At 54.7% G+C, this 13,173-nt stretch overlaps 1 protein-coding gene across 1 annotated transcript in view; it reads right to left on the bottom strand.

Moving 5' to 3' along the window:
- CFAP77 (cilia and flagella associated protein 77) overlaps positions 1–13,173 on the bottom strand; it is a 124,439-nt gene that overhangs the window by 12,569 nt on the left and 98,697 nt on the right. Inside the window, exon 5 of the mRNA XM_081802646.1 lies at positions 11,101–11,202. Within this exon, the coding sequence (XP_081658772.1) occupies positions 11,101–11,202 (102 nt within the window). The remainder of the gene's footprint in view (positions 1–11,100; positions 11,203–13,173) is intronic.

Here is a 13,173-nt window from a genome sequence, read left to right as displayed (position 1 = left end):
CGTGTGCTCACACGCACACACGCGCACACACACACATGCACACACACCCCAGGATGCAAATGATAACCGCAGAGCCATCACTTGTGAAGCTTGACAGAAAATAATGAGAAACACTAAATCTTTTATAAGGTCAACACTCGCCTTAGCCGAGCAGCTGTCAAACAAGAAAAGAATTTAGCGCCGGAGCCACGAAACTTCCATCGGCTCATTAAGCCCAACAGGGCCCGGCCTGGCGTGGCAGAGGAGACGCGGGGCCTTCCGTTTTGTGTCAGTAATTTGCGGCCGAGGAGGCAAGAAGAAACACCGGCGCCAAAGGGGCCTAGGGGGCGGCTGGGGAATCGTTAGCACGCCAGGAGCGGCCTCGGCTCCTAATTGGAAGCATTGGGCATTATCAACGGAGGATTTGCCTCCGCTCCCTGACAGCTAGTGGGCCCAAAATGATCGCCCACTTGTCAGTGTAAAAGACCATTAAAAACAAGCCATTTTGATTTAATTGGAGGCGGTGCACTGTGGGGCCAGGTGAGGAGGCTCGTCAGCCCCGCTCATCCAGGCTGACGCCTCTCTCCCTGCGTGACGGGGGGCGGGGGGGGGCAATGTGTGCCTTCCAGACTCTTCGCCTTTCAGAAACTGTCTGAGGAAGCAGTGAATGGGAGATGGAACGAGCCTTCACAGAGGCAGTGGAGGTTGTTTTCAATGGGGTTGTCAACGAATGTCCTGACAGGCGGGGGGGGGGGGGGGTGCTTTTCTTTTCAAAGCCCAGATGATGGGAGTCTGCTTGGCGTTATTCTTTGGGGAGGTGACCACCAGGCGTCCAGCTGCCAGTGGGAGATGGGCTATTCTGTCGGGGTGCTTAGCCTGCTCTCCCCACTCCGAAACATCGAAGGATAGGATCTGGACGGTCATGGTGAACTGATCTTCAGTGGACAGCAGGACCCCGTCTTTTAAGCTCAAGTAAGAGCCAAGGAGGGAGTTGGTGAAGGAGGCATGTGGCCGAGGCCCTTCGAGGAGTCTGTGAATGGACACCCCCTGCCACTCGGGCCGGCATCTCAGTCACGCTCCCCCGACAGAGGCCATGGTGCGGTGCTTGGACGAACATTCTACATCATCTCCGTCAGCAGAGGCCACTTGCTATAAATATTAACGCAGGCTCACAGCGGGCTCTCCCACCAGGGTGGGGGCCCCCAAGCACATGGAGCATCTATCTGTGTGTAGCTTTTGAATGTGAGTGTAGACTCCCTGATGCCAGGGACTATATGTTCTGCATGTTGATGCTTGGTATCACGAACGCCATGGGTACTTGATAAATATTAATTGGCGCTCGCAGATCTCAGAGAGGTCTACAGATTTGTATATTAATCTCACCCCCGTCCCACAAGCAGTGACCTCATTTGCTGCCTACTGCTCGTCCAACAAGACAAGGCTTGCAGGAGCACAAGGTGCTGGAGGGGCGTCTCTGGGAGAGCGAGGGGGAGACACACCAGCCGATCCCCTCATAAACCTCTGCTGTTCATTTTGATGAAGGATCAGGGTGGGAGGAGACACCAGATCCCCAGCGAGCATCAAATTCCAGAGCTCCAAATTTTGCTGCTGGTTTTAGACAATGGGGATTCCTTAATTACTTTCTCTGGAAATTTACCAGGTAGTGCAAGGTGGTTATCCGGGCGCTCGGTTCCTCGGTTGACAGAGTCTTTGATTTTGTGCTTGGTTGCAAATTAAGTCCTTTGCTGAGCCATCCGCACAGTACCCAGCAGTGCCTTATCGCTTATTCATACCGGCTGTTGAACAACTGTGCTTCTGCCAGGGAAGCGGGGAGCACACTCAGATGTTTGGTGTCCATGGCCCATTGGGTTGGGGTGCTCATGATGAGTTTGATGTCTTTCCTCTTTTTCCTTACTGAAATAACGAGCAGGAAGAATTTGGGGGGGTAACTCATAAGAAGAAACGGAACCTTTCTGTGGTTGATGGGACTGACCTTGTCAAGTCAGAAATAGGAATGGAGTTAAGTGTCCTCAGCTAGACAACAAGGACGTTATGCCATACTCTGGACACTCTTCTGGGGAAAGAGTGACAGACAGGAGACTTCAAAGGTCTTGGGGTTACTCGACTGCTAGGGGCACTCCGTAGACACTAAAACAAATCTTGGCTGGATGGCTAGGTGGATGGATGGATGGATGGATGGATGGATGGAAGGATGGATGGATGGAAGGATGGATGGGTGGGTGGATGGACAAATGGATGGATGGGCAGATGGATGAACAGACGGATGGACGGATGGATGGATGGACGGATGGATGGAGAGATGGATGGATAGGTGGACAGACGGATGGATGGATAGATGAACAGACTGATGAGTGGGTAGACAGAGGGAAGTTGGATGAATTTACATTGATTTCTTATATTAAATGATTCAAGTGACACTGACCGCAGTCTCACAAATATATAGAAAGGCAGTTCAAGCTGACAAATCTTTTTTTAAAAGGTTTTATTTATTTGTTTATTTATTTGAGAGAGAGAGTGCAAGCAGAGGGAGAAGCAGAGGGGGGAGGGAGAGAGGATCTGAAGCAGATTGAGCTGAGCACAAAGCCTGATGTGGGACTCAATCTCATGACCCTGAGATCATGACCTGAGCTGAAACCAAGAGCCAGACACCTAACTGACTGAGCCACCCAGGCGCCCCAAGATGACAAATGTTCTATGACTGTGGATAAAGGTAGAGGATACAACACCGGGTGGCAGAGGTCATGGCACCTGGGCAGTCCACTGTCACTGCCACATAGTACCCCACCTCTGACATTCAGAGCTCTGTACCCAGAGGAACCATCAAGAATCTAGGCATCCATACAGGGACAGTCTTTGCAGGGCTGTCACTTAAAAGGGGGGCAGGTGATTCTGTGAAAGGAGGCAGATTTTGGCTAAACGTGAGAAAGAAGTGGCTGTGCACAATACTGTGTCCCCTGAACATTCCTGCATTGAAGCCCTGCCCCCAATGTGATGGCATTTGGGGTGGGGCCTTAGGGAGTAACTGGGTTCAGACAAGGTCACGAGGGCGACCTCCACGTTGGGATTAGTGCCCTTAGAAGAAGAGGCACTGCAGAGCTGGCTTTCTCTCTCTCCGTGCCGTGTGAGGACATGGCGGGAAGGTGCCTCCTGCAACCAGGGAGAGTCTCACCAGAACCCCACCCTGCAGCCACCCTGATCTCAGGCGCGCAGCCATCAGAACTAAGAAATCGACGTCTGCTACGTAAGCCACCCAGTCTACAGTATTCTGTTATAGCAGCCTGAGCAGATTAAGACGGAAGTTCATAATCCTCCGGGCTGTTTAACCGATGAGAGCCTGCCTCTCGCAGGCATGTTTCCGTTGGAAGGCCCCAGCATGCTTCAGAGCAAACATATGGAGGTGCATTCACATGCCATGGTAGATACATGTTTTAAACATCCCTGTGCAGAGCAGGTGACATTGACCAGGGAGCTCCAGGAGCTGCTTGCTGAAAATGCAGGCTTGGGGGCACCTGGGTAGCTCAGTCAGTTGAGCATCTGTCTTTGGCTCCGGTCATGATCCCCGGGGTCCTGGGATCAAGCTCTGCATCGGGCTCCCTGCCCAGCAGGGAGCCTGCTTCTCCCTCTCCCTTTGCCACTCCCCCTGCTTGTGTTCTCTCGTTCTCTCTCTGTTAAATAAATAAATAAATAAATAAATCTATCTTAAAGAAAGAAAATGCAGGCTTGGAGGCTACCCCAGACCCACTAGAATAGATCCTGGGGTGGGCCCTGGAATCTGCATATTTTTTTAGAGAGCGAGAGTGTGAGCAGAGTTGGGGGAGGGGCAGAGGGAGAGAGAATCCCAAGCAGACTCCACACTCAGCTCAGAGCCCATCACGAGGCCCGATCTCACGACCCTGAGATCATGACCTGAGCCGAAATCAAGAGCCAGACGCTCAACCGACTGAGCCCCACCAAGGTGCCCCTGGAATCTGCATTTTAAAGCTCTCCTCCAAGTGGGAGACCTGTGCATCTATAGGAGCAGGTGCCAGAGCCCCGTCCAACACAGAGGTTCTGTTGCTCCATGACCATCCCCTGGCCAGGCCCACGCCAAGCGCTTCCCATGCACGACGGCACTTGCCCTCTGGTCCTGTCCCCACTTTACAGGTGCGGGTGCACAGGCCGGCACAAGGCAGGCAGGCAAACCCACAGGCTCAGCCCTCCCACCCGCTCCGTCTCTGCCTCATGCCTTTTCCTGCAGCAGGCCTGCGATCAGTGGCCTCTTTCCTTTTTGGCCTTGGGGCCAAATTGCAATTTAAAAGGTGCTCAGGGGTTTTATCAGGGTCTAAAGGCTTTCAGGGCAGTGGGAAGTTTTGTTTATTGCAAGGGCTTAAATCAGCCAGAGCAGGGCTGGCCACGACCCTCTGGACACCTATAAAACCCCGGTTCCTGACCGCCCTTCACTCTCCTTCACGGGTCCTGCATTTAGCCCCCGGCTGGCCCCTGACCTCAGTTTCAGGTCCATAGTATTTATCGGCTCCACCAAGGCCCGCGGCCTGGGGCAGCCGGCCAGAGGGCCCACGCCTCCCCTCTGCTAGTCGTTAGCGCTGGACCTGGGCACATGGTTTTAGGCCTCCCAGCACAGTCCCTTGCCCTCTGACACAGCATGGCTCTTCTCAGCCACAGAGGGCTAGTGGGAGCAATGGTACAAAATGGACTGTTCCTCAAAGCACCGAAGAGGTGCTCCGGGTGTGTGAGCGCTGAGTATTGTTATCATTGCTGCCTTCACGAAGGAATGCTGCCCCCGGGGAACTTCTTGGACACTCTTCCCTCTGCTCATCCAGCCACTGGACTGGGGTCACACTGCCCACATTCTTGTGTGTGCGATCTAACGCATCATTTCCCAGGACGTCTCTGAGGGGAGGAAGGAAGAGGCCAGCAAACACCCCTATTTCTGAGGGACACTGAGGGATCCCCGGGGGGGGGGTCCACTGTGTTGATTGCTTGCGGCTCCGAGACACGAGGTTCGCCTTGCCCGCACTTTTGACAAAGCTCAGTTTACCTGAGCAAATCATCTAACCTGTGTATTGCTGGAAACTGCTGCTGGCCACGTGCTAGGCAGCTCTGGATCCTGACCTGGGAACAGCATGGGTGCCCGGTGACAGAGTCGGATGCATGGGGACATGTGGCAATGAGGCACTCGGAGGTTAGGCCCAAGTCCTGCTCGAGCTGGGAGTTTCCCTTAAATCACCAAGAACTGTTCTCTTGGGGAAGAGCCAGAAGAAGAAACTGGGGACCCCCAAAGTCCCATCGACTCCCCCAAATTCAAGGTGGGATTCTAGCTATCTCTAGAGGTTAGAAATCTATACCTGATGCCAAAACAAGCTGTCTTGTCTATTTTCTGGTTGATTCTCAACACAAAATTTGAGATGTTTTTGCCTCCTGGTCGGGGAGAAGAGCTTCCTGTAGAGAACAGAGAGTTCCCAGGCACCGAAGTGTTAAGGGGACTGTCAGGCTGGGGGTCCCCAGTTAGAAGCACCAGCTCCCACTTCTCTGGGCCCCAACATAGACGCCTGGCGTCTCCCTCCATGACCTGGGAACCCAGACTCGTCCCGCCGTACCAGGAGCTTTACCGCTGTCCCCCACCTCCTGCGGCTCCCCCCTTCCCCTTGTTCCCGTCCCCAGAGCTTCAGCTCTGGCTCTTTGTGACTTGCCAGTATTGAACAGCAATGTCACCTCACGAGCAGGTGCCTAAACATTCTGTCCCTCCAAGGTGCCGGTTTACGTAAAACCAATTAAGCCCCTGCTTTTATCTCTCCAGCGAGGCAGCTCTTCTGCATACTGATCTGATTTCTAATGGGGGCATCCATATTTAGGGGAGAAATGTCAACTTCATCAGGACCTCTGAATCCTCTGAATCACTCTTCCTAGTGCCCTGTTTCCGCATGTGACACATTCCATCCCGGCGCTTGGAGCCTGACGCGGCAACATGGGATGATTCTTATTCCAACACGACAGAGCGACAGGATTCTTAAAATACATCACTTGTGCAGGGACCTCGGGGAGGAGCAGATCTGGCATCTGTCCTTCCTGTGTCTGGAAGGAGTGACTTTGGGGCTGAACACACCTGTCCAGAGAAGGGCTTCTAGTTCGTTGGCCCTTTGGAGCCCTTTGGAGAGGTGGCTGCAGTGGGGGGACAGGCTCAAAGCCCGCTCTGGGGGTTTAACAGAGAGTTAACTTTCCAGCTGGCTATGATTTGTAAGGGAGCTTAAAGGTGGGAAAGAAAATCCTTTTCTTAGATTCAGCAGCTTTCACTAATCAGCTGCATCTCTGGGTGTCACTGCTTGGCTGACTACTGATTTTTTTTTTCCTGCCGTCTCTGGTTCTATTAGGGAGTCAGGGGCCCAGGAGACCTGAGGCAGGGTTAGTCTTCCACAAAGAGAGGAGCCTGATCCCAGCATTCAGAGCACAAGAGCTTGTAAATCAAACTGTTAGCTTAATAGCTTGGGCCATTATTCTAAAGCAGTGGGGCTGAAACCAAAAGCCAAATGAAAATATAGTCAATTTGTTCATACTTTAGTGACTGAATGACTATGTAATGTCAGTGGGTATTGGCACTGGGGAAGACAGGTCTGTCGGGGGAGAGGCGCAGTGTTTGGCGTGAGGGGTGACCTCGGGATGCTTGGGCAAACCTCCCTCTGAAATGGGTTTGGGATCCCCAGTTATAACACAGACTTGGCCATAGAGAGCCAGACTCAGGGAGCCGGCAGTCTTCACTGCTGGGAGAGCGCAGGCCTCTGATCTCCGCGCCTGTTGGAAACCCAGCGCGAGAAACCAAGCATTGCCAGCAGCGCCGGAGGGCCTGTGAGTTCAGGAGGGACTGGGCTGAAGGGAGCTCGAGCCCTGGGACAAGCGCCCGAAGAAGGATGCAGCGTCCCTACCCTTCAAACACATTAAAAAAAAAATAGCCTTACTGGTTTTGTAAAAGTCATATTGTCACTGTAAAAATACAAACAATGCAGAGAAGAGCATGAGAGAAAGTAAAACTCAGCCTCACACCGCTCCAGGGGTCACCGCTGCGGCTGCCTGAGGACCCCTCCCTCTGGATGTCTGTCCCTGAGCACAGGCCCCTGTGCAGATGTGTGGGCTCCTCTGTCCCAACGGCATCACGGGTTCTTTCCCCAGCAATGGGTTAGGAACGTGGCAGTAAGTAGCCTAAGGTCATTATTTTCAGTGGCTGTATACTATGTTACAGGATTATATCTTGTCTGTGCAATGTCAGTTCAGGATCTCTCAGCTCGTACTGAAGACGCCTCTTCACTGGCACGTCGGGCTTTCACCATTGTGGGGGTGCCACCATAAATACGTGGGACCCACTCCCCCCAGATATTTGTCTTTGAGCCGGTATCACTGGCAATCTTTGTAAAGAAGGATAAATCATCTGTTTTTCTTGACTTAATATCAGGCAGCCATAGGATGCACAGTTCAGACTGGGTCACTTTTGAGAGCAGAAGGTGGGCACTATTAGTAATCCCACCTCCCAGGGGTACCTGGGTGGCTCAGATGGTTAAGCGTCTGCCTTCGGCTCAGGTCATGATCCCAGGGTCCTGGGATCAAGCCCTGCACCGGGCTCCCTGCTCCGTGGGAAGCCTGCTTCTCCCTCTCCCTCTGCCACTCCCCTTGCTTGTGTTTCCTCTCTCGCTGTGTCCCTCTCTCTCAAATAAAATCTTAAAAAAAATAATAATAATCCCACCTCCCAACAGGCAAGCCTGGATTCTGGCCCCTGCCTGGGTTTTGGGTTCTACAAAAAGCAGGTGAGCCGGGTGGGCCAGCCTGTATCAGGATGATGTTGATGGGGCTTTGGTTATGCAGCTTGCCCCCGGCCCCAGTTCCGGCTGCCAACTAGGGTTGGGGTCTCCCCACCATTTCACGCTTCTGGACACCAGGGGGTGGAGCTGCCCCAAACTTCCCCGTCTAGCTGTCCAGCCCTCTGTCCATCTACCCACTTCACCCTGGCCGCTCACCAGTGACCCTACAGCAGCCTGATGTCGGCACCGAGAGCAGGGCTTGGCACAAAGATGCTGAGCGAGATTTGTGTATGAATGAGGGAATGAAGGAATGATCACCAGGCCCATCCCCAGGGCAGATGCCATGTGTTGGCACCTGAACAGAGTCCAGGTGCCCTGCTGAATGTATACGTGTGTCCTCATCGAATCCTTCTGCTAGCCCCATTTTCAGAAGACGGAACGGGGACGTGGACCGGTAAAACCATGTGACAGGTAGGGAGAGGCAGGGTCACCATGTGACCCAGGTCCGCTGCCCCTGAGTCAGGTGCGCACTCAGGGAATGCGGGTTCCCTCCTCCCTCCCCACAGCCCCCGGCACATTTGTGAAGGGCACGAGCCCTACTGCCGCTGGGCACAGAGGGCACCCGGCTGCAAGCCCAGCGGTCCCTCCACTCAGGGATGGGAGGAGGTGTGTTCACATCCCGTCCCCAAAATGGGAGCCCGAGGAAGGGTCCGAGCCGTTTCCCCTGACGGTTCACTCTGGGTTTGGGGTCCACCACCTTGAGCCGTGACCCTGGGATCGTGAGCCTTTGGTTGAAGGAGACCCTTAAGAACAGTGCAACCCTCACTTTCAGATGAGGAAACTGAGGCCCAGAGAGCCTCTTAGCTGACTGGTAGCAGGGCATACCTACATGACCCTCTCTCTGGGCCCCATGCATCCGGGGCAGTGGCTGGTGGTACAGACCAGAATGGGCGCTGGAATCCCAGGCAGCCCTGCGGCTGGTCCCGCGGGTGCGGTCCCGGGTGGGCCCAGGACGCCGCTGAGCGCCCCGCGAGGTGCCGGGCCGGGGAGGGTCTGGGCAGCCCCCTCGAGGTGCAGGGAGCCAGCTTGCTCCGCGTTGACCCAGCGCAAGGAGCAGGCTGCCGCGCCCCTGCCTGCTGCTTTTCCATGTGAGAGGTGTTTAATTATTTCTGACAGGGTTCAGCGTCGACATCTGTTCGCGAGCGGGGAGAGTCCATTTAGGTTATCCATCACTGTGACAGGTTCAACTTTTTTGGAAGCGCTTTTCCCTTTTATAATGGGGCTGGGGTGGGGAGGGGGGGTGGTGGCTGGGCACAGACATGAGGCACAGACAAAGACCCTCTTGGGGCCCCGCGCAGGACGCTGCGTAGCCCCCGGCCACCACCGTCGCTGCCGCACGGGCCCCGGACCCGGCTGCCAGGATGGGGGACGCCAGGATGGTCAGGTTGGGAAGGGGCTTTCAGCGGGTCTGTGAAAGGCTTGTAACTCTTCTGTGCTCTACTGGTCATCCATTCATTCATTCATTCACCTCCTCCTTCATTCATTCTTCCTGCAGACTTTCACTGACCACTCAGGGGGTGCGGGGCTCTGTGGACGCTGTGGGGGTCACAACAGGCACGGTCCTTAGGGGCTCACATTTTGCTGGGGAAGATGGACAACTAATTGCCCAATTAACTAATTAATTGCAATGAGGATGCATACCGTGAAGGGGAGAAGGGGGCCCTGCTGGGCTGAGAGGCACCTGCTGGGACGCAGCCGGAAGTGAGGGAAGGATCCTCAGGAGGCCCTGGACTTCCGTGGCCCTGGACGGAATCTGGGACCCTTTCTTACAGGGCATGTTCCTTCAGCCTGCTGAGCCTCAGGCTCCACATCTGTGAATGGGGACAGTGTTTCTACGAAATAATGCATGTCTAGTGCTTGGCTCACAGTGAGAGCTAATAAACACTTCCCGTTGGTAGTATTTCCCAAAAGGGGGGACCAAGTGTTGCATCCATAAAGGCATCACTCTGGGGGATTAGGGTCTCCACTGGGCTGACCACGGTGGCGCCCAGGGACAAGCGTTGCTCTGAGAGTCCTGCAGAGGAACTTCCAGAAACCCATGAACATCCCCCAAAAGACGAAAAGTGCCCTGTGAATCCTGGGGCTGGCATGTTCATTCTTTCTGGTTTCTGTGGCACAGTGGGTAGTGTGTTGGAGGTTGGGGCCAACGGTCAGAGGAGCCAGGCTTCCCAGCCCCCCACCCCGCTCACTGGGGGAGGACAGCTCAAATTCTGCTTGCCCTCTGTGCCACGGAGCAGTGGGGGGGATACTCGCTCTGAAGATGACGTGCACTAATACGCGGAAATGACTCAGCTCAGTGCCTGGCACCGAATCAAAGGGTGGCATTTATAGGTTACCTCCTGTCCCTCCTGACCGTATTTCAGTGACAGCAATCTAGAATGGAAGAGCCCAGCATAGCTGAGTCAAAGCCCCTCTTTTGAAAATAGAAACTGGTTTGTTCATGTCCGACTCTGGGCCAGGCACCGTGGGGACACCGGCGTGGGAGACATGCTCTCCTGATGGGGGAGAGTCGGGGTGGGGATTGGGGTGAGGGCCCTTTCCTTGCTCCTCTGGCCCAAGACCGCCTGAGCCCTCCTTTGCCCCCTGCCTCAGTAGCTCTGGGCAGATTCTAAATCAGAGCCAAGGGGCTGGGGGTGGGGGGTGACACTGCAGAACTGAGTGTTGTGGAGGGCATCTCATGCTCACGGAGCTCTGGGTCCCCGTCCCTCCCCAGGCAACATCCCAGGGAAAATCAGAGAGAAAAATCAGAGCTAAAAGAGCAAAGGAGGGGCCAGGAAGGAAGCTGTGGAGAGAGGAGTGGGCGAATGGTCACTGACATATGCTGACAGAGGCCACTTGGGCAGGTCGCAAGGGGCCGCATCGGGGGGCAAGCAGGCTTCTCCTTGAAGCTCGGCAGCTTGTTCGATTGCATTAGGCTCAGGAAGGCACTGGCCCCTTCATTGTCCAAATTGCAGTTTAACTCAATACTGCGGGTGGGCTGGGCTGGCCAGGAACATTGCTTTGTCCAGCTGTCTTCCTGGGGCCAGGCATGTCCCTGTGGTCCCCTAGAAAGGCTCGCTGGGCCCGAGTTGGGCAGGCACAGCTCCCCTCCCACTCAGAAGCCGCTGTCCCCAAACCTCCCAGTTCCCCCCTCTGAACAGCCAACCAGTGGCTAGAAGTCCACGGCATTTCACTGTCTAGAGGACAGGTAAAGAATGGGCAGAGTGAGAGGCATCCGCCCTAGGTGAGGGAAGGGGCATTTGGAGGCGAGACCGACCTTCTGGAAGTGAGGCATATGCCAGAGGGCATCCAGCTTCACTGGCGGCTTGTACTTTCTCAGCTGACTGCTCCGGGTCTCATACAGCTTCCCCAGGATCACCTGCAGGCCAGAGAAATGCAGAGGTGAGGTGGTCTCCTGGCTCACGGAGGAGCCCGACCTATGATGAAGGGAGGCAAGGGCAGAGAGTTGGGCTTCCTGGTGTTGCAGACCCGTGGGTCACGTTCCTCCTGCCTCCGGCCCTTCTCCAAGGCTGATGTCACGGCACCCACTCCCCTGGCCACCGCTCAGTGGCCTCCGGCGTGGGACCCCCCCCCCCCCGCCCCGTGCTGCGAGCATGTTGATCTGTTTCTGGTTTGGCCCCTAGAACTCACAGGGTTGCTTCACAGAGAGGTAACTTCCCCGTGATCTGATCCAGCTTGAGCTTTGGGGATCCTCGTGGCACATGGCCCCTACTAAGGTCCTAGACGGGCCCTATTCGTGGGCTCTGTTTCTCTAAGATTTGTGATAGTCATGTGTTTTGTTGTGTACTTTCTCTTTTCTTTCTTTTTTTTCATGGAAGTATGGCTGACCCGCAATGTTAGGTTAGTTTCGGGTGGACAGCGTAGCGATTCGACATGCCGTCTGTCACCATACGACCCTGTTACAGCACCATTGACTGTATTCCCTGGGCGGAATCTTTTATCTCCGGGACTTATGCATTCCATCACTGGAAGCCTGTATGTCCTGTTCTCCTTCAGTAGGTCCTTTGGATCAGCCGTCTTCTCTGCCTTCTAGAACAGTTTTGCAACTATCTGCAAACCAGAGATGCTCTCCAGCTGAGAGTCACCAAGCCTGCCTTCAGAATTGGAGGGATGCATGCACCCCCCTTTCCCCTTCCTAAGTGGAAATGGATCTCCCCGCTGGAAATGGGTCGCCGATGCCTGACAGACGGGGTTGGTTACCGTAGGATTTGCTGAATTCAGCATTGAGCGGAGGGGCCCAAGATGAGGACTCACTACACGGAAGCTGTTGCCGAGAATTTCCATTTGAGGACACCACCATCAAAACCCCAGGACATCCTTTGCAGCTGGAGAGACAGGCTTCCCCTCGGATGGTGGCAACTTGACCTTGCAGACCAGCCATCTTATCAACCCCAGGCCCCAGCCCCAGTGTTTGTGGGTCTGGGTGTTCCTCCCAGTTTGTTAGACCATGTACAGCCACAGAGAATCTTGGAACAGGAAGAGAACCCTGGGGTTGGTTCCACAAGTGTTTTCTGAGCGCCTACCATGCGCTAGGCACGGCACGGCGGGCCCTTTCTGACCCTTTCTTTCCCCAGTGAGGGAACTGAGGCCCCAACTAAGTGGCGGCTCCCTCAGAGTCACACCCGGGGAGCGGGCCCCAGTTCCCAGCCAATGCTTGGAGGGGAGTCACTCCCATTAGTGGGGTGCTCTGCCAAACAGGGAGGGGCACTGGCCACGGTTGTCTCTAACGTCAGAAGATGTGTCCCCGTCGGTTTTCCATGGATTTGCGACACTCTGAGTCCCTGTGAAATTGCCGCTAATTAAAAAACACGACCAAACTGGAGCTATAAAGCGGTTTGTAATGGCAGCGTTCCCTCTGAAACTGGTCGTTACCATATAAGTCGACTCTTTCTTGAGCCATTAACGAATAAACTAGTCATGGGCTGCTTTTAAAATGTTATTACAACACTCTGCTTTTTAGTGAGCTGGTGTCTCGTTCTCTACCAACGTCAAGGACAGTGGGAGGGGCCCCCTGCCCCTCAGTGACGCTCCCGGCCTGTCCGGAAGGCGCCAGGATCCTCGGTAAAACTCTTCGGCTCCCCAGTTTGGCTCTAGAACATCTTTGCCCTGTTGCTGAACTCCAGGCTTTCCCATAATTAGCAGGGGTGGGACCTTGCCATCAAGAAGAGCCAAGACTCTGGGGCTACACACACACCCCCCGAGTCCGGGCCTGGCTCTGACGCCTTTGGCCAGTTGCTTAATCCCTCTGCGCCTACGTTTGCCCACATGAAAATGAAATAACCGAGACGACCTGATGAGATCCCCGCCTCATGGTGTGCTCAGGAGACGG

Source organism: Leptonychotes weddellii, chromosome 14 (genome assembly GCF_054177405.1).
Source record: "Leptonychotes weddellii isolate Sample4059 chromosome 14, ASM5417740v2, whole genome shotgun sequence".
In the NCBI taxonomy this organism is placed as follows: Eukaryota; Metazoa; Chordata; class Mammalia; order Carnivora; family Phocidae; genus Leptonychotes; species Leptonychotes weddellii.
The sequence above is the reverse complement of the archived record's forward strand: the minus strand, read 5'-3'. Positions and strand labels throughout refer to the sequence as shown.